Source organism: Podarcis raffonei, chromosome 11 (genome assembly GCF_027172205.1).
Source record: "Podarcis raffonei isolate rPodRaf1 chromosome 11, rPodRaf1.pri, whole genome shotgun sequence".
Lineage (NCBI taxonomy): Eukaryota > Metazoa > Chordata > Lepidosauria > Squamata > Lacertidae > Podarcis > Podarcis raffonei.
Genome location: NC_070612.1, coordinates 22,561,209 through 22,588,380, shown reverse-complemented (window position 1 = coordinate 22,588,380; position 27,172 = coordinate 22,561,209). Strand labels below are relative to the sequence as shown.

At 43.0% G+C, this 27,172-nt stretch overlaps 1 protein-coding gene across 1 annotated transcript in view; it reads left to right on the top strand.

The window, feature by feature from the left end:
* Window positions 1–23,351, top strand: part of LOC128423324 (chondroitin sulfate proteoglycan 4-like) — a 34,157-nt gene extending 10,806 nt beyond the window's left edge. Inside the window, exons 4-10 of the mRNA XM_053408370.1 lie at window positions 1,270–1,740; window positions 2,065–2,241; window positions 7,829–8,027; window positions 9,680–9,811; window positions 14,348–14,517; window positions 18,072–18,255; window positions 20,196–23,351. Of these exons, the coding sequence (XP_053264345.1) occupies window positions 1,270–1,740; window positions 2,065–2,241; window positions 7,829–8,027; window positions 9,680–9,811; window positions 14,348–14,517; window positions 18,072–18,255; window positions 20,196–22,240 (3,378 nt within the window). The 3' untranslated portion in view covers window positions 22,241–23,351. The remainder of the gene's footprint in view (window positions 1–1,269; window positions 1,741–2,064; window positions 2,242–7,828; window positions 8,028–9,679; window positions 9,812–14,347; window positions 14,518–18,071; window positions 18,256–20,195) is intronic.
* The last annotated feature ends 3,821 nt before the right edge of the window (window positions 23,352–27,172 follow it).

Below are 27,172 nucleotides of genomic sequence, written 5' to 3'. Positions count from 1 at the left end.
CCCAGAAATAGTACCTCAGGTTAAAAACTTTTACCTCAGGATGAGAACAGAAATCGTGCGGTGGCAGTGGGAGGCCCCATTAGCTAAAGTGGTGCTTCAGGTTAAGAACAGTTTCAGGTTAAGAACGGACCTCCAGAACGAATTAAGTACTTAACCCGAGGTACCACTGTATTTTGAAGCCCAGTGTCAGGTGGTAAAGGAACCATCTCCCTACAGCAGGTTGCCAGGAACGGATAAGGCAAGGGAAAGTCCTTACCGGCTGCTTTTTATTCAATGTTTACAGAGAGAGGCTTGGAATGCAGCCTCTTGGAGTAATATTGTTGTCCCAAGTGACTCTCCACCCTCTTTTTCTTCCACTTCCTCATTTGTCACCTTCTCCCCTATGGGTGGTGCAGAGGGCCCTTTGCTTCTGAGCCCTTTGCTTTCCCACTTTCTTGGAGAGGGGGGTGGTCTGGAATGCTTTCTAAAGACACCGTGTCCATCAGCTGTTGCCCTCATGGTTCTTCCTATTCCTCCTCTCCCATTATTTCCCAGCTTTCCCCCTCATCTGCCTCTGATCTGTGACCCTCCCTCAAACCCGTGTTGTAATTCTGAACTGTCTCCTTCTTCTCTGGAAGGGTCAGGCTGGGGAGGCAGTCTCCCCCATTCCTCCTCTGCCCAGTCCCTGACACCCAGAGGAAAAGCCAAGCGGAAATGTGACCCATGAGCTGAAAAAAAAGGTTCCTGTCCCTGTTATTAGTAGGCGTGATGCTTCTTGTCTTAATGCTCACTATTTTGCAAGCATTGGTGTTTGAGCTCGAGTGAAAGATTGTATGGTCCATTTTTAAAATACTTTGGGGTTGTTGTTGTTTTTTAAAGGGCAGGGCAAGCATAGTTCAGTGGCTGAATACACGATATTCGGATATCGCATAGCAGTGCTGGAGAAAGGAGCCTAGAAAGGAAACCCTCAGAGTGGACAGCACTGGGCTACAGGGACCAAAAGTCTGACTCCGTATAAGTCAGCTTCATACATTTGTATTCTGTGCCAGAATGCAGTTTATATGCATGCATAGTTTAGCAACAGCTGTCCAAATGGTGCTGTGTCTCTACCCTACCAACTCTCCACCAGCAAGCAGCTTTTACAAAGAGCCTTGGACTTGACTCAGTGAATAATCTCATAGATGGAGGAGTGTTGTGTTGTACTTTCTAAGGATTAAATGTGAAAACTGTTTTAAAAGAAAGAAGGTGGTTATTCTATGCTTTTAATGCACTGTACATGTACTTTTCAAGGTCGTGCATGAAAACAGTTTGCCATCAGAGATAGAGTTCAAAGTAAGGTCATCTCCATTGTATGGGTACCTTCGGAAGTTTGCATCAGAGGAAGGCTACCTCGGAGCAGAAGAAAATCCAGTTTTGTCCTTCAACCAGGAAGATATCAATGATGGTAACATCCAATATGTGCAGACTGTCTCTGGCCAACTCCAAGACTGGCTTTCCTTGGACGTGACCAATGGAATTCGGGGACTCAGTGGAATAGAAATTGCTGTGGACATCATTCCAAAAGTGATCCCATTAGAAGTACACAACTTCACAGTCACCGAAGGGGGTTCGAAAGTCTTGGATGAAGATGTTATAAAAATCCCTAATAGCCATTTTGCAGGGCTCAAATGTGAATTTGGTTTGATTGAGCCACCAAAACATGGGCGGATTGCAAACTCTAACTTTCCTGGAATGGCACTGTCTCAATTTACCAGAAAACAGGTGAGATTACTGAAAACACAATTCTGTTTTAAATTATTCTTTAAAAAGCAGTTCAGATTATTATTTGGGAACTGTATAACGGAGTGGTCAATATTCCATTGATCTGGACAGTATGTTGCTTCTGACAATGAGAAACCTCCCACATTTTAAAGAAACATATTGTCTTCCATTATTGTATATTGTATTGTTTATTGCATATAAAACAGGACAAGAATGATGTGAAAAGTAACATGACAGTTACATAGGTACATGTAGTGATTGAATCCTTGCAGTTTCATTTTTGGAACAGGCTAGATTCTTAATTTGGTTACTCTCCCTTTTCAGCTAGAACAAGGATTCATCTTCTATATTCATGATGATAGCGAACAGCTACTTGACAATTTCACCATCATAGCAAACAGCACAGAACTGTGGAAGCAAAGCTTGCCTCAAATGGTATTTGTGACTATTTCACCAGTAAATGATGAACCCCCTGTTATAAGGCGAAACAAAATACTTCGGGTAAGACCTGCATTATTTCCAAAGTTTTTCATCTGGGTTATTTGTGCCTTATTTCTGTAAAAGACAGCATGCACAGCTAGAACTGAAAAGGTCGTCCTAAATTCTGTAGAATTACCTTACATGCATGAAAAACATTGGCTAGTATCCAGTTAAGTTTTATTCAGAGTGGAGCCATTGAAATTAAGGAACCTAATTTAGGCCCCATCTGCGCTACACATCTAAAGCCGTTTCATACCACTTTAAACAGTCATGGCTGCCCCTAAAGAATCATGGGAACTGCAGTTTGCGAAGGGTGTTGAGAGTTGTTAGGAGACCCCACAGAACTATTATTCCCAGACTAACCTGGAAAGAGAGATTGAGTCTTAAATCATGCTATGCTTTAAAATGCTTCTCCATATTTAATACCCCAACCCTCTGGTATTCAATAGATTTGCCCTTTTATCCCTTCACAACGTTTGTAACCCTCCCCTGAGTTATTTCCAACTTGTGCAATGTGCTGTTAGATATTCTGAAGGAGTGGTTAGTTCAGCAATGATCAGTCATTTTGACAATTTACCATTTGAAACTTTCTTCACCTTTTCCTATTTGGAGGAATAATCCATCTGAGTGAATGATTCACAAGCCCTTTTTAATCAAAAGATTAATCACATGTTCATGATTGGCCTCTTGGGGAATGATATACGGTATGTGGCTTCTGTTTTGGATTATTAAGCCTTTGAATATATTCTAAGCAGAATTGGTCTCCTAAATCCTGCCTGTTTCAAGTTAGCAGGAATGCAGTTTTATCTAGATGGCATCAACTTGGATCCTCACTATCCTTTCATGAGTGCAAGGCCTCCTTCCATTTCTGGAGGAAACTGGGACCCTGTTTCTCTGCTAGAGAAACCAGGGGTAGTGCAACATTTTTCACTGATCTCCCCTTCCCCATCCACATCGTCTGCTTTGTGTGCAGAATATCCCAGGTTAAATCCCTGGCATCTGCAGGTAGGGCAGGGAATATTCCTTTCCTGAAAATCTTAGAGAGCTGCTGCCATTCAGGGACACAGTACTGAGGTAGTTGGACCAATGGTCTGTCTGGGAGCCAGTGTGGTGTAGTGGTTAAGAGCGGTAGACTCGTAATCTGGGGAACGGGGTTCGATTCCCCGCTCCTCCACATGCAGCTGCTGGGTGACCTTGGGCCAGTCACACTTCTTTGAAGTCTCTCAGCCCCGCTCACCTCACAGAGTGTTTGTTGTGGGGGAGGAAGGGAAAGGAGAATGTTAGCTGCTTTGAGACTCCTTCGGGTAGTGATAAAGCGGGATATCAAATCCAGACTCTTCTTCTTCTTCTGCCCCAGTATAAGAGAGCTTCCTATGCTCTTATGTCACACACTACTCCAGAAAGTTCCCCAACCTTCCAGAACAGATTTTCAAGAAGCCACAGGAAGCAGAGGGGAGGGAAGATCTGCTGCTTCCCATTCACTTAGTTAGGATCTAAGGTGGCCATCATTTCAAGCATAGGTACAGAAGTTCATCAGTAGTACAGTAGTATATCTCTATAACCACAAGGGGGCCATGTTTTCATTTTTGTGGAAGCTTCTCCAGTCATCAGAAAACAGAATCATAGAATTGTAATGTGAGAAGGTGCCCTGACGATGGTTCATACCATTTTAGTATTTAATTGTACAGCAGTGAGGCGTAAACACCCCCACCCCGTTCTAGAAACATCCCCATGGAAGCAGATTCAGTTCAAAGCAGGTGACTTTTTTAGAGTAATGTTTAGAATTTAAAGAATAAATAGACAGAATTAAATGATTGTGGATACATTTTGAGCTTTGGATATCCATGAACTCCAACAATCCCTTGTACGGTGGCATAATTTATACTCCCTCCCTCAGATCCACTCAAGTAAAAAAAAGAGAGAGAAAAGAATCTGGTATTATATTTGTAGAATGTGTTGAGACAAAACTAGGAAAACAGATAATGATCCTTTTTTGGAATGCCCTGAAGTTTATGGGCTGGGCCATGAGGAAGGTAGTAATGTAAAGATTGGGAATCCATGGCAGTCCACAAGTTGTTGGGCTCCCCCACTCCCAGAAGGCATGGACAGTTACAGCCCCACAAACTCTGGAGGGTCACAGATTCGCCAGCCCTGCTTTACATGTCCCATCGATTTACTCAGAACAGAAATTAATGTTGAAATTAATGCACCTAACTTAGCCATTAATTTCCATGGGTCTCCTCTGAGTAAGACATAGTTGACTATGACCTATGTAACAGAATACAACAATAACACTGATGAAATCAAATCAGTAGAGATGGAGGGAGGAGTTTGAGGGTGGGGGGTGAAGTGAAAGGGACAAAAAAGCCTGGTTATAAAGGGGTGTATATATATATATATATATATATATATATATATATATGCCAAAAATAGGATCTTTTTCAAGCAAATGTCTCCCTGTATGATGGCTACATCCATTTCTAAGAGTTTCCTGCCCACGTTGGATTCAGTGACATCTGGCATTTCTTAACCAGTTATGTTTAGTTGGTAACCACTGTAATACTGTAGTAACACCTTTCCAGGATTTGGGGAGATGGTAAACACCCACTGTGGTCCCAGAGTTACGTTACAACAATAGAAAAATTCAATATTAAAATCATTTCATCATTTTGAAGACATTGAGGTTTTTAAATTTTCTCTGAGCACAGGAAAGCAGGAAGCTGGAGAGTTAATTTTAATTTTGCAATACTGGATCATTTCTTATGGCAAGGGGTTCCTATTTGCTTCCCGTCGAGAAGGGTTGCGACTAGACATTTCTGCACAATAACCTACATTCTTTTTTCTTTCCCTTTTTGAGGCAGGGGCTACTTTATTGTCTCACTCCAAACACACATTCTGGTGATCCCATTTCACAATTAAAGTATCTGTTTTCCCTTAGCAGAGGCATCATCATGTATTGTTTGATGTGGTGGCGGTGTTTCTATTGAATTCAACGTGAGAATGAATTTTGTCAAAGATTGCTGTGGTTCTTTTAAATATTACATGAAACCTTATTGCCGAACAGCAGCTTAACATCTGACGCATTCCTTCGTGATGAGGAAGGGGCTACAATAAAATGTGAAATTATAAGTATGTACCAAGGATGAAAGACAAAAGAGGGAGACATTAGCCTTTTCATGAAACAGTGATAATCCTGTGTCAACATGTGAGCAGATCCACATCGATTAGTTCTGCCTCTGATATCATGGATGCCAGATTACATCTCACCCAATATCTGTACATCTAATGTGAATGTCGGGTGGGGCAAGCCTGCTTGCATGATATAACTCCCACTCACCCATTGATTCAGCCCAGGAGCATTTCTTGTGAACGGTGCTATTGGGTGTAGGGTGTCTTTTCTCAGTCGTTAGCTTCATTCATTTTCTTTTGCAATGCTTGCATTTGTTCTGAAATGTTGTGGCCAGGGTACAAGTAATTGTGAGTGCAGGGGCAGTCGTTTGCACTTCTCAAATCGCAGTCCCTGTTTCCATCCGAGGCCATCACCACCAGTGACGGGAATTTCCGAAACAGTTTGTGATAACAACATACTGATGGGACAGTCAATCCCCAGGTGTCTCTTCCGGGTTTATCCTTACATATTTATAACCAGAGCAACAATATTTAGTTAATTGATCAGAGTAATTGATTAAAAACAATTTGAGGGGATTGTGCAGAAGTGGAGACTTTGATACTGTCCCAGGAGATTGTCTTGGAGGTCCAGAATTAGGTGTGAGCAAGACCCCCTAGCATGAAGCAAGTTTCCGTGACTGTTTTACCAGTGACGTGGAAGAGACTGGGGGTCGGGGAGGTGGTGAAGAGCTGGAAATCTGTGTTGCAAGCAGTACTGAGGACCATAGCAAGCCTGTTATTGTGCCAGAAAGCAGACCTACTGAATAGGGAAGCCAAGGTCTAGTTTGGGAGATATTTAGCTCTTTGAGGCATTGCAGAAATGCTAAGTGGGCTCAGAGTAGTCTTGTAAGAAAGGGAGTTCCCCTCACATTTTTAATGAACTAAAAATATGGCCCTGATTATACAGTCATACCTCGGGTTGAATGCGCTTCAGGTTGAGCGCTTTTGAGTTGTGCTCCGTGGCAACCCAGAAGTAACGGAGCGCGTTACTTCCGGGTTTCGCCACTTGCACATGTGCAGACGCTCAAAATGACGTCATGCGCAGAAGTGGCGAAAAGCGACGCACGCAGACATGCCATCGCTAGTTACGTTTGCTTCTAGATGCGAACAGGGCTCTGGAACGGATCCTGTTCGTATCTAGAGGTACCACTGTAATAGGGTAGCAGATTGTATTTTATCTTTTAAAGTAATTTTTACTGTGAGTATGTATAAAGATGTTTAGATGTTGAATGAGGGAAGTATTGTTTCCTGTGCATGAGAAAAGGGGGAACTGGCCTTCAAAGGTGATTTGATTTATTAAATCTGCATAAATTTTTGCATTAGAAAAATAATAGTTTTAAAGAAGAAAACCATACTTTGCTGTTAGATGATGCACACAGAAGACATCAACTTAAAAGAAGCATTCTCCCATCTTTCTCACACAGAATGGAACACCTCTTCAGGAATGACATACATATATGCAGTTTAAAAAGTTAATTAAAATCTGCTGCCCCCGTTTTTTCTCTCCAGTCAATCAAAAGTAACATCTCCAAAGAGCCATCACGAGCTGACTTGTCAAACAGTAATGAGGTGGCCTTTCTTTTAAGCCAGCTTTGTTATTTGCTCTTTGATGTTGCAGACACTTTTCCATAATTGTCACACAGCTGCTGCTAGATGGAGGCAGCTTCATTGTGTGGCAGGGGGGGAAATGCCACAAACTGGAGAACAGAGCAGCCTCCGAAAAAACCAGAAATTAGTCATGTCTGATGAGTATGCATTTATGACAAGGCTTAGCGGATTGGCTAAAGAGCGGTTTGGGGATGGGTCAAGAGAGCTTGCAGAACAGCAGGCAAACCCTGGCCCAGACGGGTAACTTCTTTTAATCCCTTGCATCAAGAACAACAAAATGTTGTGGCACCTTAAAGACTAACAGATTTATTGCCACATCAGCATGTGTGTATGTTTCTTTCCCCCTTTTCCCTTTTACTATCTTGCGGCCATGTGCACATTGCAAGCAGATATCCAAGGTATTATTGCTTCTGGCATTCATCCAAGCCATTTTCTCCTGGCGCCTTTCTTTTGACCCAGACTGTGAGGTGCAGAGCATCAGCATTAGCCCATCTATTTCCCTGTTTGTTTCAGTCATAGATTGGCCTGCAGTTCTAGACTTCAATGAAACACTGCTGCTATTGAGATAGGTATCGAGACAGAGTGAGTCACACAGACTATCTTTGTAAGCATTCAGCTGCTCTCAGGCTATACACAATTCCTTCTCCTACTGGTTCAATATCTTATTTAAGTCTTTGTAGTTTGAAATGATTTTAATGATGGACCTTCCTAGGTCTTGCCAACCTGCTTTAGTTGCAAAGCTGTACATTTAACCACTTGGGGTAACCGGAATCAATTTGTGTAATTATTTCCTGTTTTTCTCTTGTGTGTGTGTGTGTGGTTTTTTTTAAAGGTCTGGGTGGGATCAGTCACTGAAATAACTGTGAATGACCTCTGTGCAGAAGATAAAGATTCTTCTCCCGCAGAACTCTTGTACTCTATTTCTCCTCCAAGCAATGGTCACTTGGCACTCAAGTCTTCTCCAAACAAAAGTACCCTTAATTTTACCCAAGCTCATATTGAGGAAGGACAGTTAGTGTTTGTCCATAATGGTATGTCATGTTCATGTATCAGCTGTTGAGTGTTGTGATTTATTTTTTTGGATATATCTCTTACATTTTAATTCATTTAAGGATGCTGGTATAACCCAACATAATAATATAGGACAGCCTTGGCAAATCTGGTGCCCTCCAGATGTTTCGAACTACAGCTCCCATCAGCCTAAGCCAGCATTGATGTCGGATGGAAATACATACTAACAACTCAGAAATCAGGAAGCTAAATTTTAAGACAAGTAAAACCCCATGGAAATTAATCTGTCCATATTCCATTGATATGAAAGTGGGATATGGGAGGAGCAATGGTATACTATATGACACTTCTCAATCACCTTACAAAGATTGCTCAAATTTTCTTTTTTCTTTTGCAAGCCTAACAATTCCAGAAGAATAAGGGTGCTGAATGAAAAGTGTAGTCGTGACTTGCTACCACCTGAGTCGTGCAAACCAGACCTCCACCACCCATCCCAGTTTGCATATAAGTGCTAAGCCAAACCATGGCGTAGTGTGACCGTGTGAGTGTGAAAGGTTTTGGAGAGGACATCCCTGCTACTTTGCTCTGCTTCCAGTTCTGGTACTGGTGTGAAGCTGTGAGCTAAGCCATAGGTTGGCTTAGCTTGTTGTCTCAACTCAAGCTCATGGTTGGTCTCTTCCAGACAAAACAAGATCGATAGGCAAGGCTTGTTTTTGGTTTCCAGCTTGCAGTTCGACTGGAAGAGACCAACTACAAGCCTGGGTTTGGATGACAGACGAAGGCAAGCATGGCTTCTCTTTCTGCAGTCCATCAGGATGAGCAAACTTGCCATGATCTCTTCAGAAGCCCACATTCTTGTTCATATGTGCTAAGCTATGGTTTGGCTTAGCAGTACGTGCAAACTGAGCCATTGTCTGTCCCTTTTCCATTGGATCTCTTTTGAATTCTGAAAACTTCTGATGCATTACGAACTAATCCCACCTTCTGTAGATAATGCCACAATAATTTGTCTTGTTTACTCCACTGAGTAGTAAGTAGAGTCCATCACCCACTCAGATCTTTCACTTCGATATGGACACCAGAACATAGGGACCCAGTCCACGTGTCATGGTAAACCATAGTTAATAAAACACAAAAAATACATTTCCTGGACTGTATGTCTCCCTCTGCTAATATGTGGAGAAAACAAACTGCGTTCCCTGACTTATCATTATGACCAAACAAGGCATTTTGGTTTGGTTTGCTTGCAACAAATGACAACCAGCGAGTCAAGAACAAACCTTAGCTACTTATCATGGTTTGTTGATGGTAAAACAAACCACAATTCATGGTTCAGATAACGATTAGCTGGGGATCGTGGTTTGTTTCATCGGTATGCTAGCAGGGAGGAACAAACATACCAGAAAGGAGCAATTGTGGTAAACCTTCAATTATGGCTTACCATGATATGTGAACGAATCTGCTGACTGAAAATACTGAAGTTCAGATTTTTTAAAAAGAATAAAAAGGATTCCATTGTCCAAGGTCCACTTGTAGGTACAAAGATTGTCTGTACATAGAAACCCATCATAGTCATTCCAGATTTATATATTTTTTCTTAGTTACTTAGTTTTACTTTCAGAAGTTTCTGGATAATTTTTGTTGTTATAAGAGTCTATCCATCTTCCCTCAGGGGCCATGTCTGGAGGCTTCAATTTTCAAGTGACAGACGGTCTGAACTTTGCACCTCGACAAATTTTTAGCATCACAGCTCGAACTCTGGTTATTCGCTTAGAAAATAACAATGGACTGGCTGTCTTTCCAGGTGAGACTTTATATTTTCATTTTTAAATATCCAGGAAATAAGAATAAACTCTAGGGCTATGGAATGTCTAACCCAATATTCAGTGTTTAGCTCTTACTTTATGAGAAAGGAAAAAGGGTTTTGGGTGTTGCAAACATGGAGCTCCCACACCATGTTATAAAACAGGAAGCTGCTTTGCATCAAACCAGCCCATTGGTCCAACCTGTTCAGTATTGCTTGCTCTGATTGGCAGTAGCTCACAAGAGTTTCAGAAAGGAGTGTTTACCAGCTGCACCTGGAAATGTCAGGGATTGGACCTGGGGCCCTTTATATGCAAAGCATGTGCTTCACTGAGCTGTAGCCCACCCCTAAGCTGGGGGTTGAGGGCCTGTGGTCCTCCAGATGTTGATGGACTACAACTCCCATAATCCCTCACCATTGACCATGTCGACTGGAGCTGCTGGGAGCTGGAACCCAAGAACCTTTGGAGTATCACATGTTTCCCATTCCTGCCTTTCCCAACCTAGTGTCCTCCAGAAATTGGACTCCCAACTCTCATCAACCCCAGCCAGCTTAGGCAATGGTCAGATATAATGGGAGTTGTAGTCAATGGGAGTTGTAGAATCATAGAATCATAGAGTTGGAAGAGACCACAAGGGCCATCGAGTCCAACCCCCTGCCAAGCAGGAAACACCATCAGAGCACTCCTGACATATGGTTGTCAAGCCTCTGCTTAAAGACCTCCAAAGAAGGAGACTCCACCACACTCCTTGGCAGCAAATTCCACTGTCGAACAGCTCTTACTGTCAGGAAGTTCTTCCTAATGTTTAGGTGGAATCTTCTTTCTTGTAGTTTGGATCCATTGCTCCGTGTCCGCTTCTCTGGAGCAGCAGAAAACAACCTTTCTCCCTCCTCTATGTGACATCATTTTATATTTTTGAACATGGCTATCATATCACCCCTTAACCTCCTCTTCTCCAGGCTAAACATGCCCAGCTCCCTTAGCCGTTCCTCATAAGGCATTGTTTCCAGGCCTTTGACCATTTTGGTTGCCCTCCTCTGGACACATTCCAGTTTGTCAGTGTCCTTCTTGAACTGTGGTGCCCAGAACTGGACACAGTACTCCAGGTGAGGTCTGACCAGAGCAGAATACAGTGGCACTATTACTTCCCTTGATCTAGATGCTATACTCCTATTGATGCAGCCCAGAATTGCATTGGCTTTTTTAGCTGCCGCTAAATTCAATGGGAGTTGTAGTTCAAGTTCAGTGGGAGTTGTAGTTCAAGTTGTAGTTGACTTTAGGTCAACAATAATTAATATCTGGTAATAGTCATATGCACATTCACTCAAGTCACGTATGAACTCTCTCAAAGACTATATATTGTCAGACCCTATAGGTGGATGCTGCTAACATGAGACATTCTGTATGTTTCCCATTATGAATCCTAAATCTTGGAAGCAGAGGAATATATGAAATTCTCTCTCTCTCACACACAAATTTACTTAATTTGCGTAATTCAGTATGCTTACAACATTTGGGTTTTACTTTGGTTCAGCATATTTTTATTTATATATTTATTTTATTTACAACATTTGCACAATTCACAATAACTTAATGTTCTCTGGGTGCTGAACAGTAAAAACTACCAACCATGAAAATAAAATGCAGAGCTGCTCATAATGAGCTGATTTAACAAAAGAAGCAAAGCATGAGACTTGGGTTTCAGTCTGAATAAATGTGACCGTATTAAGCTGCATGGGTAAGGCTTTTAAAATCTAAACCCCTGTCCCCGCGGTTCCTTTTGGTCTTCCGAGATAGCTCCAGGCATTAGCTTTTATAGGGGTTTTTATGGTAAGCCAAAGATAATTATAAGCAAACTATTCCTGGTGCAGTTTTGAAGGAGTCTTTCCACTATTCCACTTTCCCCATGTGAGAAAAGTAATGGATCTCTCCATATAGTCAGCTCTGCTCTGCTAGGGCTGCAATAACTGCCAAGATTTTCTCTTGAGCACTTTTTGAGTTAGAAAAGTGCTCATATAAATTAAACACAGCTTTGGCTACTTGGATTCACCTCTCAGTTGTCCTGCAGTTCTCAGACCAGGCTCTGCCAAGATGGCGCCTTCTATATGTTTTGGACTACAACTCCCATCACCTCCTGCCTGCCCGCTCTTGGTTGTTGTAGTCCAAAAGTTGACAAAAGCTGTCTTAGTCTTTCTTGCAGCCTTCCTTCCCCCCTGTTTTTGCTCAATTGTTATTAAACAAATGAAAATCTCTCAAATATTGAAACAAAAAAAATGTGCTGTGCTTCTATCTTAATTCAGGTTCACTTTTAAAGTCTACTTTATATATTCATCTGGATATCAATCCTGCAAGTTATATATGGAGCTGTGTCTGCTTGTTGGCATTAGATTGGTATTCAGTCTTCAATCCATGTTGCTTCCACCTCCAGAACAGTCAAAGATAGGGCCTTTTTGGTGGTAGCTCCACATTTTTGAACGCTATCCCAAATGAGAACAGTTCCATAAAATGGGGCCCACATTACTGGGCACACGCTTCTTCGTGAACATGAGCCGTGGATCTTAGCCACAGGGAACCAGTAACAGTGACCTCCTGAAAACCTCAGTGACTGGGCAAGAATATCAGGGATCAGGCAGTCCTTGAGATGTCCTGGACCCAAGTTGTAAAGGGCCTTGTAGGTTAATGCAAGAACCTTGAACCTGACTGGTAGCATAAATCATTTTGCAGCAGCTGAAGGCTCTAGAGCAGACCCAGTGGTAGTCCCACATAGTAAAGTACATTGCAATAATTGAGTCTATGGCACAGCTAGCCACTGGGGCTACCTGAGCCTCCAGTGATAAAGATGGATCTAGGAGCACCCCTAGACTCCAAACCTGTTCTTTCGGAGTGAGTGCAGTCCCATCCAGAACAAGCAATGGGCCAATCTCTCGGACACAAGAGCCACCCCACCCAAAGTGTCCAGAGTTCAAACTCAGATTATCAGCCCTCATCCAGTCCATGATTTCACTCAAGCAACAGTCTCTAGATCACGCAGCCTCTCCTAACTCAGATATTATGGAGAAGTTGTGTGTCATGAGTATGCTGATGACACTTTGCTCCAGAACTCCTAATGACCACACCCAGTGGCTTCAGGTGTAGGGAACAAGATTGTACTCTGCAGTACAACATAACCCAAGGACCGTGTTGGTTAGGCTGGTCCTTTTTTAAAAAATCCTGTCCTTTTTCTAAGTAGTTGAGGCTGGCATATGTAGTATCCCTTCCTTTTATCTTCGTGATAACCCTAGGAAGTGGTCTTGGTTAAGTTGAGAGAAGGTTACCAGTCCAAGGTCTTCCAGCGGCTATTATGGCTGAGTAAAACAAAGTTAACTGAACAGCATCCCAAAGCACTGCCTGTTTCAAGACACTAAAATCATATACAGTGGTACCTTGGGTTACATACGCTTCAGGTTACATACACTTCAGGTTACAGACTCCGCTAACCCAGAAATAGTGCTTCAGGTTAAGAACTTTGCTTCAGGATGAGAACAGAAATTGTGCTCTGGTGGTGCAGCGGCAGCAGGAAGCCCCATTAGCTAAAGTGGTGCTTCAGGTTAAGAACAGTTTCAGGTTAAGTATGGACCTCCTGAATGAATTAAGTACTTAACCCGAGGTACCACTGTACTTACATCTATGATTCTAAAATACATGATTCTGTGATACTGCCAATTTCAAGACAATTAAATGATTTGCAGTTCATTTCTTATACTTGTGAAAGACTGAACTAGTTTAAAAGGTTTTTTTTAAAAAAAGGTTTCTTTATTCTTACTGTCCTTTCTGTAAGTTTGGTTGAGTTCCTGCTTGGCCTCTTTGACCCATTATATAATAGCCATCTGTTGAGTGCATGATGTAGCAACAAAAAACGTTAACCACATAAGCATGGACGTTATTATTGGTGAAATACATCATTGTGGATTGCAGACAATATTTTGCTGGAGCAATGTATCAGTTTTGTTTTAATTACCTTGATTTCTCCATCCCAATATTGCATTTCTAGATTTCGGTTTAATGCTTTATAATTCTCGGTAGAAATAAAACAAGTTACTTAGTAGTTCTCCTGCTGATCAATTTCCCCTTAAACTTTGCTGCAGTGAGCTTCTACAAATGAAGGGAGAACCTGTTCTGAACAGTAACAAAGAGCTGATTCAAACATGCAGAAATTATGGGTGGTATTCAGTTAAATTATGGGTGGTATTCAGTTAAGTTTTACCGAGAAGACACCCACTGAAATTAATGAACTTATTCATGTTCATTCATTGCAGTGGGTTTACTCTGAGTAAAACTTAGTTGACTACCACCCTAGAAGTTGAACAGTTTTTCCTAGACCATACTACTTCAGATTGGGAGTTCAGTTGGCTTTTGTACATTAAATGGGGAGGGACCACTGCCTTGTCCTTGGGCGGCAAAATGTCTTGAGCCAGCCAATTACAATTGCACGTTAAGCAATTTATATGCTAAAAAGTGCTCAGTGCAATATTAATATACTGCTTATAATTATTCAGGTTCTAAGAAACCCATTACATCTCACCATCTAAAAGCTGTCACCAATGAAGTAGCTGAGTCGGAAAACAGAACTATACTATTTACTGTTGCAAAATCCCCGAAACTTGGAAGACTCATCAGTGTCTCTGGTAATAGCACACAGGATATTACAAGTTTTACGCAATCCATGGTAAGAGTCCGTTTTACTATGGGTGTCGGCAATATGGCTTTGTTACAGATACTTCTCTGCTGTCCGTTATGTTTACACACTTATTCGAGGGGAATTAGACAATATTTTCACAGAAAAATTCCTACCCTTTTCATTTCATCAATATGGGCAGAAGCTTGTTAGGGACAATATTATACAGCAGGGATTCCCAAAGCGTGAGCCATGGAATTCAGATGGTCTGTGTGGCTTGCCTGTACAAATACAATTAAATATCACACAGTTGCTACAGCAGCCAGAAGAATTACTAAGTGTTCCACCAAGACCCACAACAATTTATGAATGGTTTGGGGGTTGGGGGCATTTGGGAACCACTGTTATATGGTGTGTTAAGTTTAATGTGATGGGTCAACATTTACTAAACCTATGTAAGAAAAGGGAGTGGAAGATTATGGCAATATATATATCCTCAACGTTATAGAAACCAAGTTTGCATTTGTTCTGGGGGAAACCTTATAAATTTGAGAGGGTGCAGTGTATAGTTGCTAAGAGGCTGAACTACAGGAAGTTTCTAGTTCAAATATTGCCTCTGCTGTAATTGGTAATATGTTTCTTGGTAATTGGTAATTGTTTCTTGGTAATATGATGCAACAGGCACTATCTTAGAAGAAAGAGGGTTTTCCCACACTATCGTCTTACACAGGAGGGAATGTGTATTTTAAGTCAGCACTTGCCACCTGTAGTTTTCATAAGTGCTTGTGTTAGTTTTAAAACAAGTAAAATTCTGCTGATTGTCTGAAGGTTCCTTAGATCAGAGTTAATCAAAATATTTAAATGAATTAATCAGCTAAATGTTGTCGCCCTAAGAATACAGTTACAAGATTGCTGTAAAGGGGTGTGGATCCGAACCCCACATTGGGCAAAAGATTCTTACATCGGAGGAGGTTGGACTAGTAGATGAACCTTGAGGTCCCTTCCAACTCTACAATCGCAGTAATGGCCTGGGTGGGACATACCTTTCTCATCTGATTGACCATAGTTTCCTGGTTCGGACATAATGAGAAACTATGGTTAGTTAGGTCAAATCCCATTTAGAATAAAGCAGGGAAGAGGCAATGCAAGGACAGCACACAGGGACAAGGCTTGAGCCTGTCTCAGTTTATTAAGCTGAGATATATACAGCCAAACCATGTCAACAAATGTGATGTGCTTAAAATATTCTAAAGCACAATATTACTGACTCTAAATTCTGATTATTGACTTCAGTTTTAATTAAGACAGTTTTGTCTTCTTGTCGATCCTTCCTTTACTTTTCTGAAAGCAGCACATTTCCATAGTCATGTTGAGGCAGCAGAAGCAATGGTGCTGCCAGGTTGTGAGGTGGTTTGGGGCGCCAGCATCACTTCCTTTACCCCCCAGCCTCCTCATGCTGCCCAAGTTGCTCCTTCCACCCTGCTTTCCAAATAGCGGGAAGGTAACACACTGGCTAGATGTTTGTTCCTTTCGTTTTGCAGTGGGGAGGGGATAAAGGAAAAATAATCTGCTTGCTACCTTCCTGCTACCAGGATGGTAAGAGGAAGGGGGGAGAATGGGTCGGCTTTTCCTTCTTTCCCCCAAAACAGAACAAATTAAAAGGGGCATATTCTTCCACCACTCCTTACCTGCCATGTGGGGAGTGAACAGTGTTAGCATTTCACTCCTCCGTTGCTGGATGTGTGATTGCTACATCACATGTCTGTGTTTCCTTTCTAGGCTTGGAAAGTGTGAGAACGGAAGCTAGTCTTATCTCTTCTACTCTATTGTACTGTCGTACTTTCTTTCTTTCTTTCTTTCTCTCTCTTGGAGAAGAAAGAGGAGAGACGCCATGATTGCTTTTTGCTGTATATGTTGTTGTTGTTTAGTCGTTTAATTGTGTCCGACTCTTCGTGACCCCATGGACCAGAGCACGCCAGGCACTCCTGTCTTCCACTGCCTCCCGCAGCTTGGTCAAACTCATGTTGGTAGCTTCAAGAACACGGTCCAACCATCTCGTCCCCTTTTCCTTGTGCCCTCCATCTTTCCCAACATCAGGGTCTTTTCCAGGGAGTCTTCTCTTCTCATGAGGTGGCCACAGTATTGGAGCCTCAGCTTCAGGATCTGTCCTTCCAGTGAGCACTCAGGGCTGATTTCTTTAAGAATGGGTCGGTTTGATCTTCTTGCAGTCCATGGGACTCTCAAGAATCTCCTCCAGCACCATAATTCAAAAGCATCAATTCTTCGGCAATCAACCTTCTTTATGGTCCAGCTCTCACTGCCATACATCACTACTGGGAAAACCATAGCTTTAATTATATGGACCTTTGTTGGCAAGGTGATGTCTCTGCTTTTTAGGATGCTGTCTAGGTTTGTCTGTCTAGGTTTGTGCTGTATATATCGCTTAATAAATACTTAGAATGCACACACCAATGCTCCACTTTGTTTCTGCTAAACTCTCCTGAGTGAGCGTGCACATAGTTTTCTGATATGTGTCGCTGGAAGCGTGCTGGGACTGAAGATTTATGGACGTCCCGAGCTGCGCTTCATAAGGAAGATGCCCGGAGAGGTTTGTCTCATTCCGGGGGCTGCGTGTGCCCCCCCGGTGTGTTTCGACAAACAGATCACTTTTTCTAATATTGTTTTCAGTGCTTTAGGTAGAGATGGTTAGTGCACCAGCTTTGCAGAATTAAAGATGTCAGGCATGACTGTCTGCAGCATCACTCAGACGTCTTTATTGCCTGCTCTGTGAAATGTTTAGGGGGGGGAAGGCTGTTCAGGGACTGTCACTAGTCTGACCCTAGTGGTGCCACTGAGAGGAAGGAAGCTCACTTGTGTGCTAATGTGCCTGCCTGTTCTTCTTGCTGTTGCAGTTTACAGTGGTACCTCGGGTTAAGTGCTTAATTCGTTCCGAAGGTCCGTTCTTAACCTGAAACTGTTCTTAACCTGAAGCACCACTTTAGCTAATGGGGCCTCCTGCTGCCGCTGCGCCGCCGGAGCATGATTTTTGTTCTCATCTGAAAGCAAAGTTCTTAACCTGAAGCACTATTTCTGGGTTAGCAGAGTCTGTAACCTGAAGCGTATTTAACCTGAAGCGTATGTAACCTGAGGTACCATTGTATATTGTACCATATGAAGTATTCAAACATGAAGACACCCAATAAAACCACAATGTAAAAATTAAAAATGCACTCCCTTATGGGTTTTCACCTTCCCTAACAGTATTCTTAGGTAAGGGATTCTGGATTCGAAGGCATTCTTCCTTTCACTTGTGAAAGCACCAGGGTCTCCCACTGAGCACTCGTTGCCATGAACCAGTGGATTTGTTAGCCACAGCTTGAGGGTAAACCTTTTGTATTACACATAGAATTAAGGTTTTGCGGTTATGGAGTTCCCACAGCACTTTCACAGGATTATAGGTTTTAACTCTGAGGTTTGGCCCAATTCCACATGTGAAGTAATTCTTTTCTGTAGGCCAAAGAATTAGCTGGAAACTTGTTTTGGACCAGTTCTGCTGTCTTACCTGCATGTTCCAGTAATTTGTTTTTCCTCTCTCCTCTGGACAGGTAGATGAAGGGATGCTCATCTATGAGCATGCAAATAAGGAGGCAGTTTATTGGAATGCACAGGATTATTTTACCTTTACAGCCTCCTCTCCACCAGCAGCTCTGGATCCTCAGGTGTTTCTCATTAATATTTCTTACGAAATTAAAGGACATGATCGGACCACTCAGCTACTTGCAAATACAGGTAAAACCAGTATATTGTTTTCAATCACATTTGTATGATTGAGGAACTCACGACAGCTCACATGAAGTTACCCCTTTCTCTCTCATAAAACTAGAATCTCGGGCCATTTAAGGAAGCTGAAAGTTTGACAGTGAGTAAAGTACTTCTTCACACAGTGCATAATTAAACTATAGGCCGCGGGTGGCACTGTGGTCTAAACCACTGATCCTCTTGGGCTTAGAATCATAGAATCATAGAGTTGGAAGAGACCACAAGGGCCATCGAGTCCAACCCCCTGCCAAGCAGGAAACACCATCAGAGCACTCCTGACATATGGTTGTCAAGCCTCTGCTTAAAGACCTCCAAAGAAGGAGACTCCACCACACTCCTTGGCAGCAAATTCCACTGTCGAACAGCTCTTACTGTCAGGAAGTTCTTCCTAATGTTTAGGTGGAATCTTCTTTCCTGCAGTTTGGATCCATTGCTCCTTGTCCGCTTCTCTGGAGCAGCAGAAAACAACCTTTCTCCCTCCTCTATGTGACATCCTTTTATATATTTGAACATGGCTATCATATCACCCCTTAACCTCCTCTTCTCCAGGCTAAACATGCCCAGCTCCCTTAGCCGTTCCTCATAAGGCATTGTTTCCAGGCCTTTGACCATTTTGGTTGCCCTCCTCTGGACACGTTCCAGTTTGTCAGTGTCCTTCTTGAACTGTGGTGCCCAGAACTGGACACAGTACTCCAGGTGAGGTCTGACCAGAGCAGAATACAGTGGCACTATTACTTCCCTTGATCTAGATGCTATACTCCTATTGATGCAGCCCAGAATTGCATTGGCTTTTTTAGCTGCCGCGTCACACTGTTGACACATGTCAAGTTTGTGGTCAACCAAGACTCCTAGATCCTTTTCACATGTTTTGCTCTCAAGCCAGGTGTCACCCATCTTGTATTTGTATTTGCCGATCAGAAGGTTGGTGGTTTGAATCCCTGCAACGGGGTGAGTTTCCGTTGTTCTGTCCACTGTGGCGGGAAGATTAATAGCGTTTCCGTGTGCTCTGGCTTCCATCACGGTCCTCCTCCGTGCGCCAGTAGCACTTTATTCATGCTGAGCACATGACCCAGAAAGCTGTCTGTGGACAAACGCCGGTTCCCTCAGCCTGAAAGCGAGATGAGCACCATAACCCCATAGTCGCCTTTGACTAGACTTAACCACCCAGGATCCTTTTTTTTAGTTAAACTATGGAATTTGCTTGCATAAGATTTAGCCACCTGCCTAGATGGCTTTAAATGAGGATTAGACAAACTCATGGAAGATGAGAAACAATGACTTGCTCTACTGCCAATGTCTATATATCTGGTTGCTGGGAATCTTTAGTGGGGAGAGTGTTCATGTACCCAGGTCCTCAGTGCGGGCTTCCCACAGGTATGTGGTTGGGCACTGTGAGAACTGGAGGCTAGACAAGATGGGCCTTTGGCCTGATTTAGTGGGAGTCTTTCTATGGTCTTAGGTTCTTTTTATCTTCACAACTACTCAGTGAAGTAAGTGGCTCAAGGTCATTTCATGTATGTGCAGGGACTAGAGCTCAAGTTTTGCTGACAAATTCGAACACTTATCTTACTCCGCACTGGGTCTCCTATTTATTTTGGCTAGTTAGAGCAACTCCTCTGCGCAAATTGTTAAAAGTATAATTTGTTTCCTTCCATTCCAATGGCAAACTAAGTAAACGGCTACTTCTTTCCCAACATTTCCTAAACTCGTTCTCCCTCTACATCTCCTTTTTTAGTCTTTTGTCTAGTTTCTGTTTTGGAAATTATAGATCCTGCCTCAGATAGAAAGAACTTCAGAGAGAAGTTTGTGTTTCCCTACTCATTAAAATATTATAATCTATCATAGCCCTCTAAATCATGATTTCTTGCTACTGTGAATTAAAACTACTTTTTCTTTCTTTGAAAAAATAGGTGCTGTTGTCCATGAAGGAGGCAAGGTTTTAATTGACAAAACTAACCTAGATGGTTCAAATTTGCTCTTTAAATTACCCGAGACACAACGTTCTGCATATGAAGTATGGTATCAAGTGATATCATTGCCCCCGCATGGCAGAATTGTGGTGGGAGAAAGAAACATTACTAGGGAGAAACCCAATTTCTCCCAATACATCCTTAACAAATTTGGAATCACCTATATACACGATGACTCTGAATCACTCATGGACCAATTTATTTTTGCTGTGTGGCTAAACCAGAAAGGCAAGTCTGCAATGAAACCCGATTCTGGTGTTTTAGAAGAGACATTTAATATCTCTGTTGTGCCCGTGAACGACCACACTCCAGAGCTAAAGACAAAGCAGCTACATTTGAATGTTTTACAAGGAGATACAGCAGTTCTAGGACCAGAAAACCTGAAAGTGGAAGACTTGGATAACACCCCGGAAGAGATCAAATACACTATCATAAGCAATCCCCCAAATGGCTACCTAGCATTGCAGACTCATCTCAACGAATCCATCAAGGATTTTACACAAGCTGATGTCGATGGTGGCAGAGTTTGGTTTGTGCAAGATGGAACTTCTTCCTCTGGGGTCTTCTACTTTAGCGTGACAGATGGAAAACACCGTCCACTGTACAAGCTTTTTAACCTTGAGGTGACACCCATGTCCATCACCTTGGTCAACCTCACAGAGGTGGTGCTTTCACAAGGGCAGAGCAGTGCTGCTATTACAAATGTACACCTTTCGGCAACCACAAATGGGAGAAACACTGAGATCAGTTTTGAAGTAACAGAACCCCCCAGATATGGGCATTTATTGATCGGCAACGAGCGCGTCACCAAGTTTTACCAAGCCGATTTATATGCAAGTAGACTAGTGTATTGTATGACGGACCTCACCGCAACTGGAGATAGGCTGGAATTCACGGTGCACACATTGGACAGGAATCTAACAGGACAAGCTATGAACATCACGATCCAGCCTCTTGTGCGAACGGCACTTGGCTTGAACATTCCAAATAGGGTGGCTTACCAGCTAAAAGCCAGAGACCTGGATGCTTCGCAGCTGGCAAACTTGACAAACAGCAACCCCAAGTTTGAAGTGATGGTGCCTCCAGCTTATGGGAAAGTCCTAAGGAGGTCATTAAGGAATTCTAAAAGTGAAGCTGTATTCACACAGAGCGACATCGACAAGGGTGCTATATTCCTTGAGGCAGATGCCAATATGACAGGGGTTGATGTATTAAATGATTCCTTCACATTTGTACTCAGAGCAGACAAAGTTCAGCCTGCCGTGGGCCAGTTTCACTATGCCATAGTGCCGCATGATCCCTCGCTGATTCAGATGTTTACACCGGAAGTGCCTCTCTTAACCACTAGTGCAAACATTTTAAAGACTTACACCGTTACAAAAAAGGAACCTGTGATTTTTCCAGAGGGTGACGGGCACACTGAAGCACCAAACCACACTCCGTGGCATAACCAAAATCACCAGGGGCATCAAAACAATAAAGAGGCATGGTTTAATGAGGAGGTTGCAAGAGGCAGATCTGCCTGGACCGAGACCACCATCAAAACAAGCTCCAGAAGCACCTGGATTCAGCCCCCTCATAGCAGCAACCGACTGCTCATCATTGTACCGCTCGCTGCTGTGGCAGTTCTGTTCATTGCGAGTGCGGTGGCCGTTTGCGTCTTCCTAATGTGTCACAATCCCAAAAAGACCAAGCCTCTCGTTGCAGGCCAGCCACCAGCAGCTCTCAGCAGCCCAGGCTTTTGCCAGGAAAGGCGTTTGACTGTCCCCGTGGTCACAATGACACCCCTGCTAGAAGGTGCAGGCAAAACAACCACCTGCCCGTTCATGGCGGTCAGACGGGAGCATCTTCATCCTGTGCCAGTTGCCCCAGCTCCAGCCAAAGAAAGTCTTCTGCAAAGCAGCTGGTCTAGACTTGACCCGGAAATGATCCAGCACTGTCGGAAAACCAACCCAACTTTGAAGCGCAACCAGTATTGGGTCTAGTGTGCCATTGCATCAACTGAGGAACATGTGGGCTTCTGCCATTTTGACACTGGGTTGCTTTTGATGGTGTGTATTTATTTTAGGTTAAAATATGCATTCCCTGGTTGTTGCCTCGTTAGAAGCCCTGGCAGGTCAAGTGAATATCTTAGTGGGCTTTCAGCTAGATCGGGGTTGGAGAACCTCAGACCCTGGGGCTGAATGTGGCTATCCAGGCAACTTTACCTGGCTTCTGGGACTCTCCCCAATCACCCTCCTCCCTGAGTCTGTTTGCCTGGCTAGAATGGGTCCTTGAACTCTGAAAAGTTGTCTGGATGGAGGGCAGAGAGGGATGTGTGAGGATGTGTAGAAACAAACATAGGACTCAGCTACGTTCGTAGATATAAAGCGCTTTATATGTGTTAACAACACTGTGACGCCAGATGGCACTGTGGAGTCCCGTCTTTCGCCAACGGGATTTCCCTGTATGAAGTTTACAACGCGTTTAACTGAATTGCTTCTTTGATGTGTCTAGATCCAGCCCTAGAGATGTAAAATTAGCATGCCTTGTTCCACCCACGTCCCTTCCTGGCTCCCAGCCACCACTGGCATGCAGCCCAGAAGGGAAGGTGGCTTTTTAAAGGTAACCCACCCCTGAACTAGATACTTAAGGTCCAATCTTGTTGGTCAGTGCACAAGCAAAAAACCCCCAGAAAGAGGCACAGGGGCCACTTCATCCCACTTTGGGTGGCTTGGCAGTATTGGGGGAATATCTAAGATGATGTGCCTACTTCCCAACATGCCTCAGTGCTATTCTGCTTGGAGCAGCTGGTATTTCCAGAGTTAGTGCATACAGAAACTCTTGCATCAGGGTGAGGAGCCTTTATTCTGTTGAGTACTGCATTCTCTCAGGGGTTAACCACCACATGCTAGGGGTAGTTTGGGCTTGAGCCAGAAGTGGGCAGAGTCAGACCTGAAATGAGTGAACCTCTCCCTTTCTCTCTCTCTGCCACCTTTTCTTTTGGTTTCTGCCCCCCTTCTCGCAATCCCTTTCCCTCTTGCTACCCGCCAAGACTTAAGCAGAGGGCCACATCCCTGTAGAAATCGCTGGGGACAGAAGTCTCCTAAAGGCAAAGGTAGTTTAGAGGCTGAGGTTAGGGCTTAACTCAGCAGTTCTCAACCTGTGGGCCCCCAGATTTTGTTGGACTACAACTCCCATCACCCCTGAGCTCTGGCCTTGCTAGCTAGGGGTGATGGGTGTTGTAGTTCAACAACATCTGGGGACCCACAGGTTGAGAAAGGCTAGCTTAACTGGTGAACTGCAAGGAGGGTGTATTTTGGGGTCTTAGAGCTACCCTAAAGCACAGCAGGGAATTGGTGCAACATTCTGATAAGCACTGTGAAGCTTCCAGATTGGCCAGGCTTTTGCCTTGTCAACAGATGTTGGAACAAAGATGGAGCCTTGATATCTAACGTGTCTTGCAGGGTTTGTACCTGCCATAGTTTGCTGGTTTGGATGTAATGGCAAGTTATGGTTTGCCCCAGACCAGGAAGTTACGGATCAAGTGGAGCACACGGGGGAGAAGGGCGTGTGCAAACACAGGGCTTTTTCAAGTATTGCCAAGCTATGGTTTGGTGTGACAGCCAAACCATAAATATCTTATCAATCACATAATACTTTGTATCCTTCTATGCACATTTGTAGACTTAGGGTTTCATGGGTAAAATATGCAATTTTTGACTCGAGAGTCTCTGTTTTCAGAAAAGTGTCCATTTTGTTACTTTTGCAATCAGCTGGGGAATGTGTGCAAATGCTTCTATGCAACAACAATTTAAAAAAATCAAACTTGATATCAGCAGTTTTGCACCCTCTCTCGTATACTGAGCCTACTTGCTTTCAAAAAGATGTGGATATTCTCCTCCCCCACCAAAATAATGGGCCTGGTGCTAATCTCTACCACATCCTTCTGACCTTGGCACAATCAGAAGGCACAATTGGAAGACAAAACAGTGTCATGGTGATTTTGAAAGGTATTTGTTTAGGTCTGTGAGCAAGGAAGCCACAATTCTCTTGAGCAGATGAAATGGATGGCATAGGGCATGTGCTGTCGTGAGCCTTCACTGCTTTGTGTGTTTTTCGTTACAAATGCTAACGTAGTTAAAAAATACATGCTTCACCTCTCATCCGTATAGCAAATCTGCATGGCCGTCGGCCAGTCTGCAGCATTATCTTTATGTTTATGCCTTAGTCTAGAGCAATATATCCTCTTGTATATTGCCAAGCCTGGGCCAAAATTCTGTCTCGAGTTGCACAAAATAAGAACTGATTCAGCTTGAAACAGGTTCAGAAAGAACTCTGTATTAGAACAGCAGAAATGAAGCTGTTTTGTTGTATCACAGAATGTGTTCTTCAGACTACTATATGAAGTTGAAACAGAAATACACTGTAAAACACAGCAACACTTACCACAAGTCTGTAGAGTCAAGCGTGAGCCACCCGTCCCATACTACGGTCTGCCAGGGACTTGACATCCAGTTTCTCTTGTCCTAGGTTGCCAACAAGATATACCTGTTGGTCTGTGTTCTGCTGTTGGGTTATGCACTGCGGGCCACTCTGAAAATTTCAGTTTCTCATTTTTCCAATCTTCAGTTTCCCACATTTCCTAATCAGTTTGTGAATTTTCTTGTGAATTTTATTTTTAGTCTTCATGAAAATTCGCCAGCCCTTTAGTGCGAATTTCTCCCAATATGCTTAGTTTTATAAAGCAATTTCCCTCAGTATAATGCATTTTCGTTTGTTATTTTCACAAATACATGCTTTTCTATGCGACCTAGTGCATGCACCCCCTTAATCATTACTTGACAGGTGAACTGCACTGAAAAAAATTAGAGAAATGTGAATTTCAAAGGATGGCTGAGTTTTAGTTCACATATTGTTTTGGAAAGCGAGAATTAGGTTTGCCAAAAAGGCAAACTGCATCAAATTTCTCCGCCACCCCTAGTTGTGGGGGCCTGATGCCATTCATGCTTAAATACCACAGAAGACTGCTGCACAGTCAGTGCGTTATTTTATTCTTATTTGGTTGAAATTGCATTGCTGCAAGCTTTCAGTTATCATTTCTAAGGAAAATACGCTTTTTTTAAAAAATTCGGGTAAGCTTTATTTGCAATGTTAAGGAGAGTATTTCTTCTAGAAATCATGACTTAAAGCTTGCAACAGTCCGATTTAGCTACCAAAGGGTCCAACCTTTCCCTCTGCTTTAGATATTGACAAAATGCGTGCTGGTTTCAAAAGGTGCAGAAATGAGAGGTGACTATACGTATGTGTGAGTGTGTGTGTGTGAGAGAGAGAGAGAGTACTTAATAATACATCAGAATATGTAAAAAGACAAAATAGCTTTGGGACAGTCAGCTGGTTAGTTAATGACATTTCTCATTTCAAAAAGTAACTATTCTCATCCCAAGATGTACGTGTCTAGACCCACACATGGCACTGAACTGCTATCGTTTTCTTGTTTTAAAAGAAAAGCAGCCTGGATTGTTGCAAGACACAGCTTGCCATACACCGGAACTGCTGTTGCATTGAGAAATCTTACCAGTCTGCTATGTGCTGTTGGTACAATGCCACAAAAGTCGAACACTTTTAGGCTCCACTGATTGCAAGCGGAAAAAGGAAAACAAATGAAATGAATGAAATGGGAAAATGTTGCATTCTGGCTGGATTTCATTTTTTTAACCTTGTAATACTGCAGCCATAAAAGTGGAGGAGGGAGAAATTAGGACTAACTGGAGTAGAGTAGCACTCTTGACCTCCCCTGTCCTCTTACATTTTGATTGGATTTACTGAATTCCGCCATATGAGCTTCGCTGCTGGTGTAGTTTCCTTCCTGAATTGTTTTTTGGGGAAGGCTTGGGATTCATGCTTTCCCCAGATCTGTCCCCAACACATACTCCCTGTTAGTTTCTATCAGCATTGGCATTGTGATTTCAGGGAAGGCAAGGGTTGTGAAAGTTTCTTTGGTAATGGGTAACAGGATATATGGGGTTGGGCCTCACTATGTGAAGGCAAGCTTCTCTCTTTGCCCTCAGAGGAGGAAACCCACCCTATCCTATGGTCCAGGTAGACATCTTCCCATGAATTGCAAGATAAATTTTTCCTTGCCCCCTGCTGTTTTTTGTAACACTGGGATTTGAGAATAGAGTTTGATTTCCAAATACCGGCCAAAATCACAAAGCTGAATTGTGATAAATTGGCTTTTATACAGAAAGTATATTTTATACAAGGAAAATGTCTGTTGCAAAATAATTTATGAAAAATTGAAACTGTAATGTAGAAATGCAATATGGTTTTATTCTGCTGCAAATAAAATCTAATGTCAAGTTCCTTTGTCTTTTTGTAATTTGTAGCACATACAGTGGTACCTCAGTTGACATACGCTTCAGGTTACAGACTCCGCTAACCCAGAAATAGTGCTTCAGGTTAAGAACTTTGCTTCAGGATGAGAACAGAAATCGTGCTCCGGCAGTGCAGCGGCAGCAGGAGGCCCCATTAGCTAAAGTGGTGCTTCAGGTTAAGTACAGTTTCAGTTTAAGTACGGACCTCCGGAACGAATTAAGTACTTAACCCAAGGTACCACTGTACTGAAATCTTGGTAGGTTTTGTCATATATTATGTGCAGTACATTACATCCATGCTACTGGAGGTGGCTCATATAGCCATGTCTTCCATTGATCCTGGGGCGAGGACACATACCGTATTTTTCGCACGATTGGACGCACCGGACCATAGGGCGCACCTAGTTTTTTGGGGGGGAAATAAAGGAAAAAAAATTCCCTTTATTTCCCCCCCCAAAAGCAGGTCAGGGAAACCGAACCAGGTCGAGGAACAGCGGGATAGTGGCGCTGCGCCTCCCTGCTGTCCCCCGAGCTTGTGGGGCTGGCTGATGTCTGCCTGGC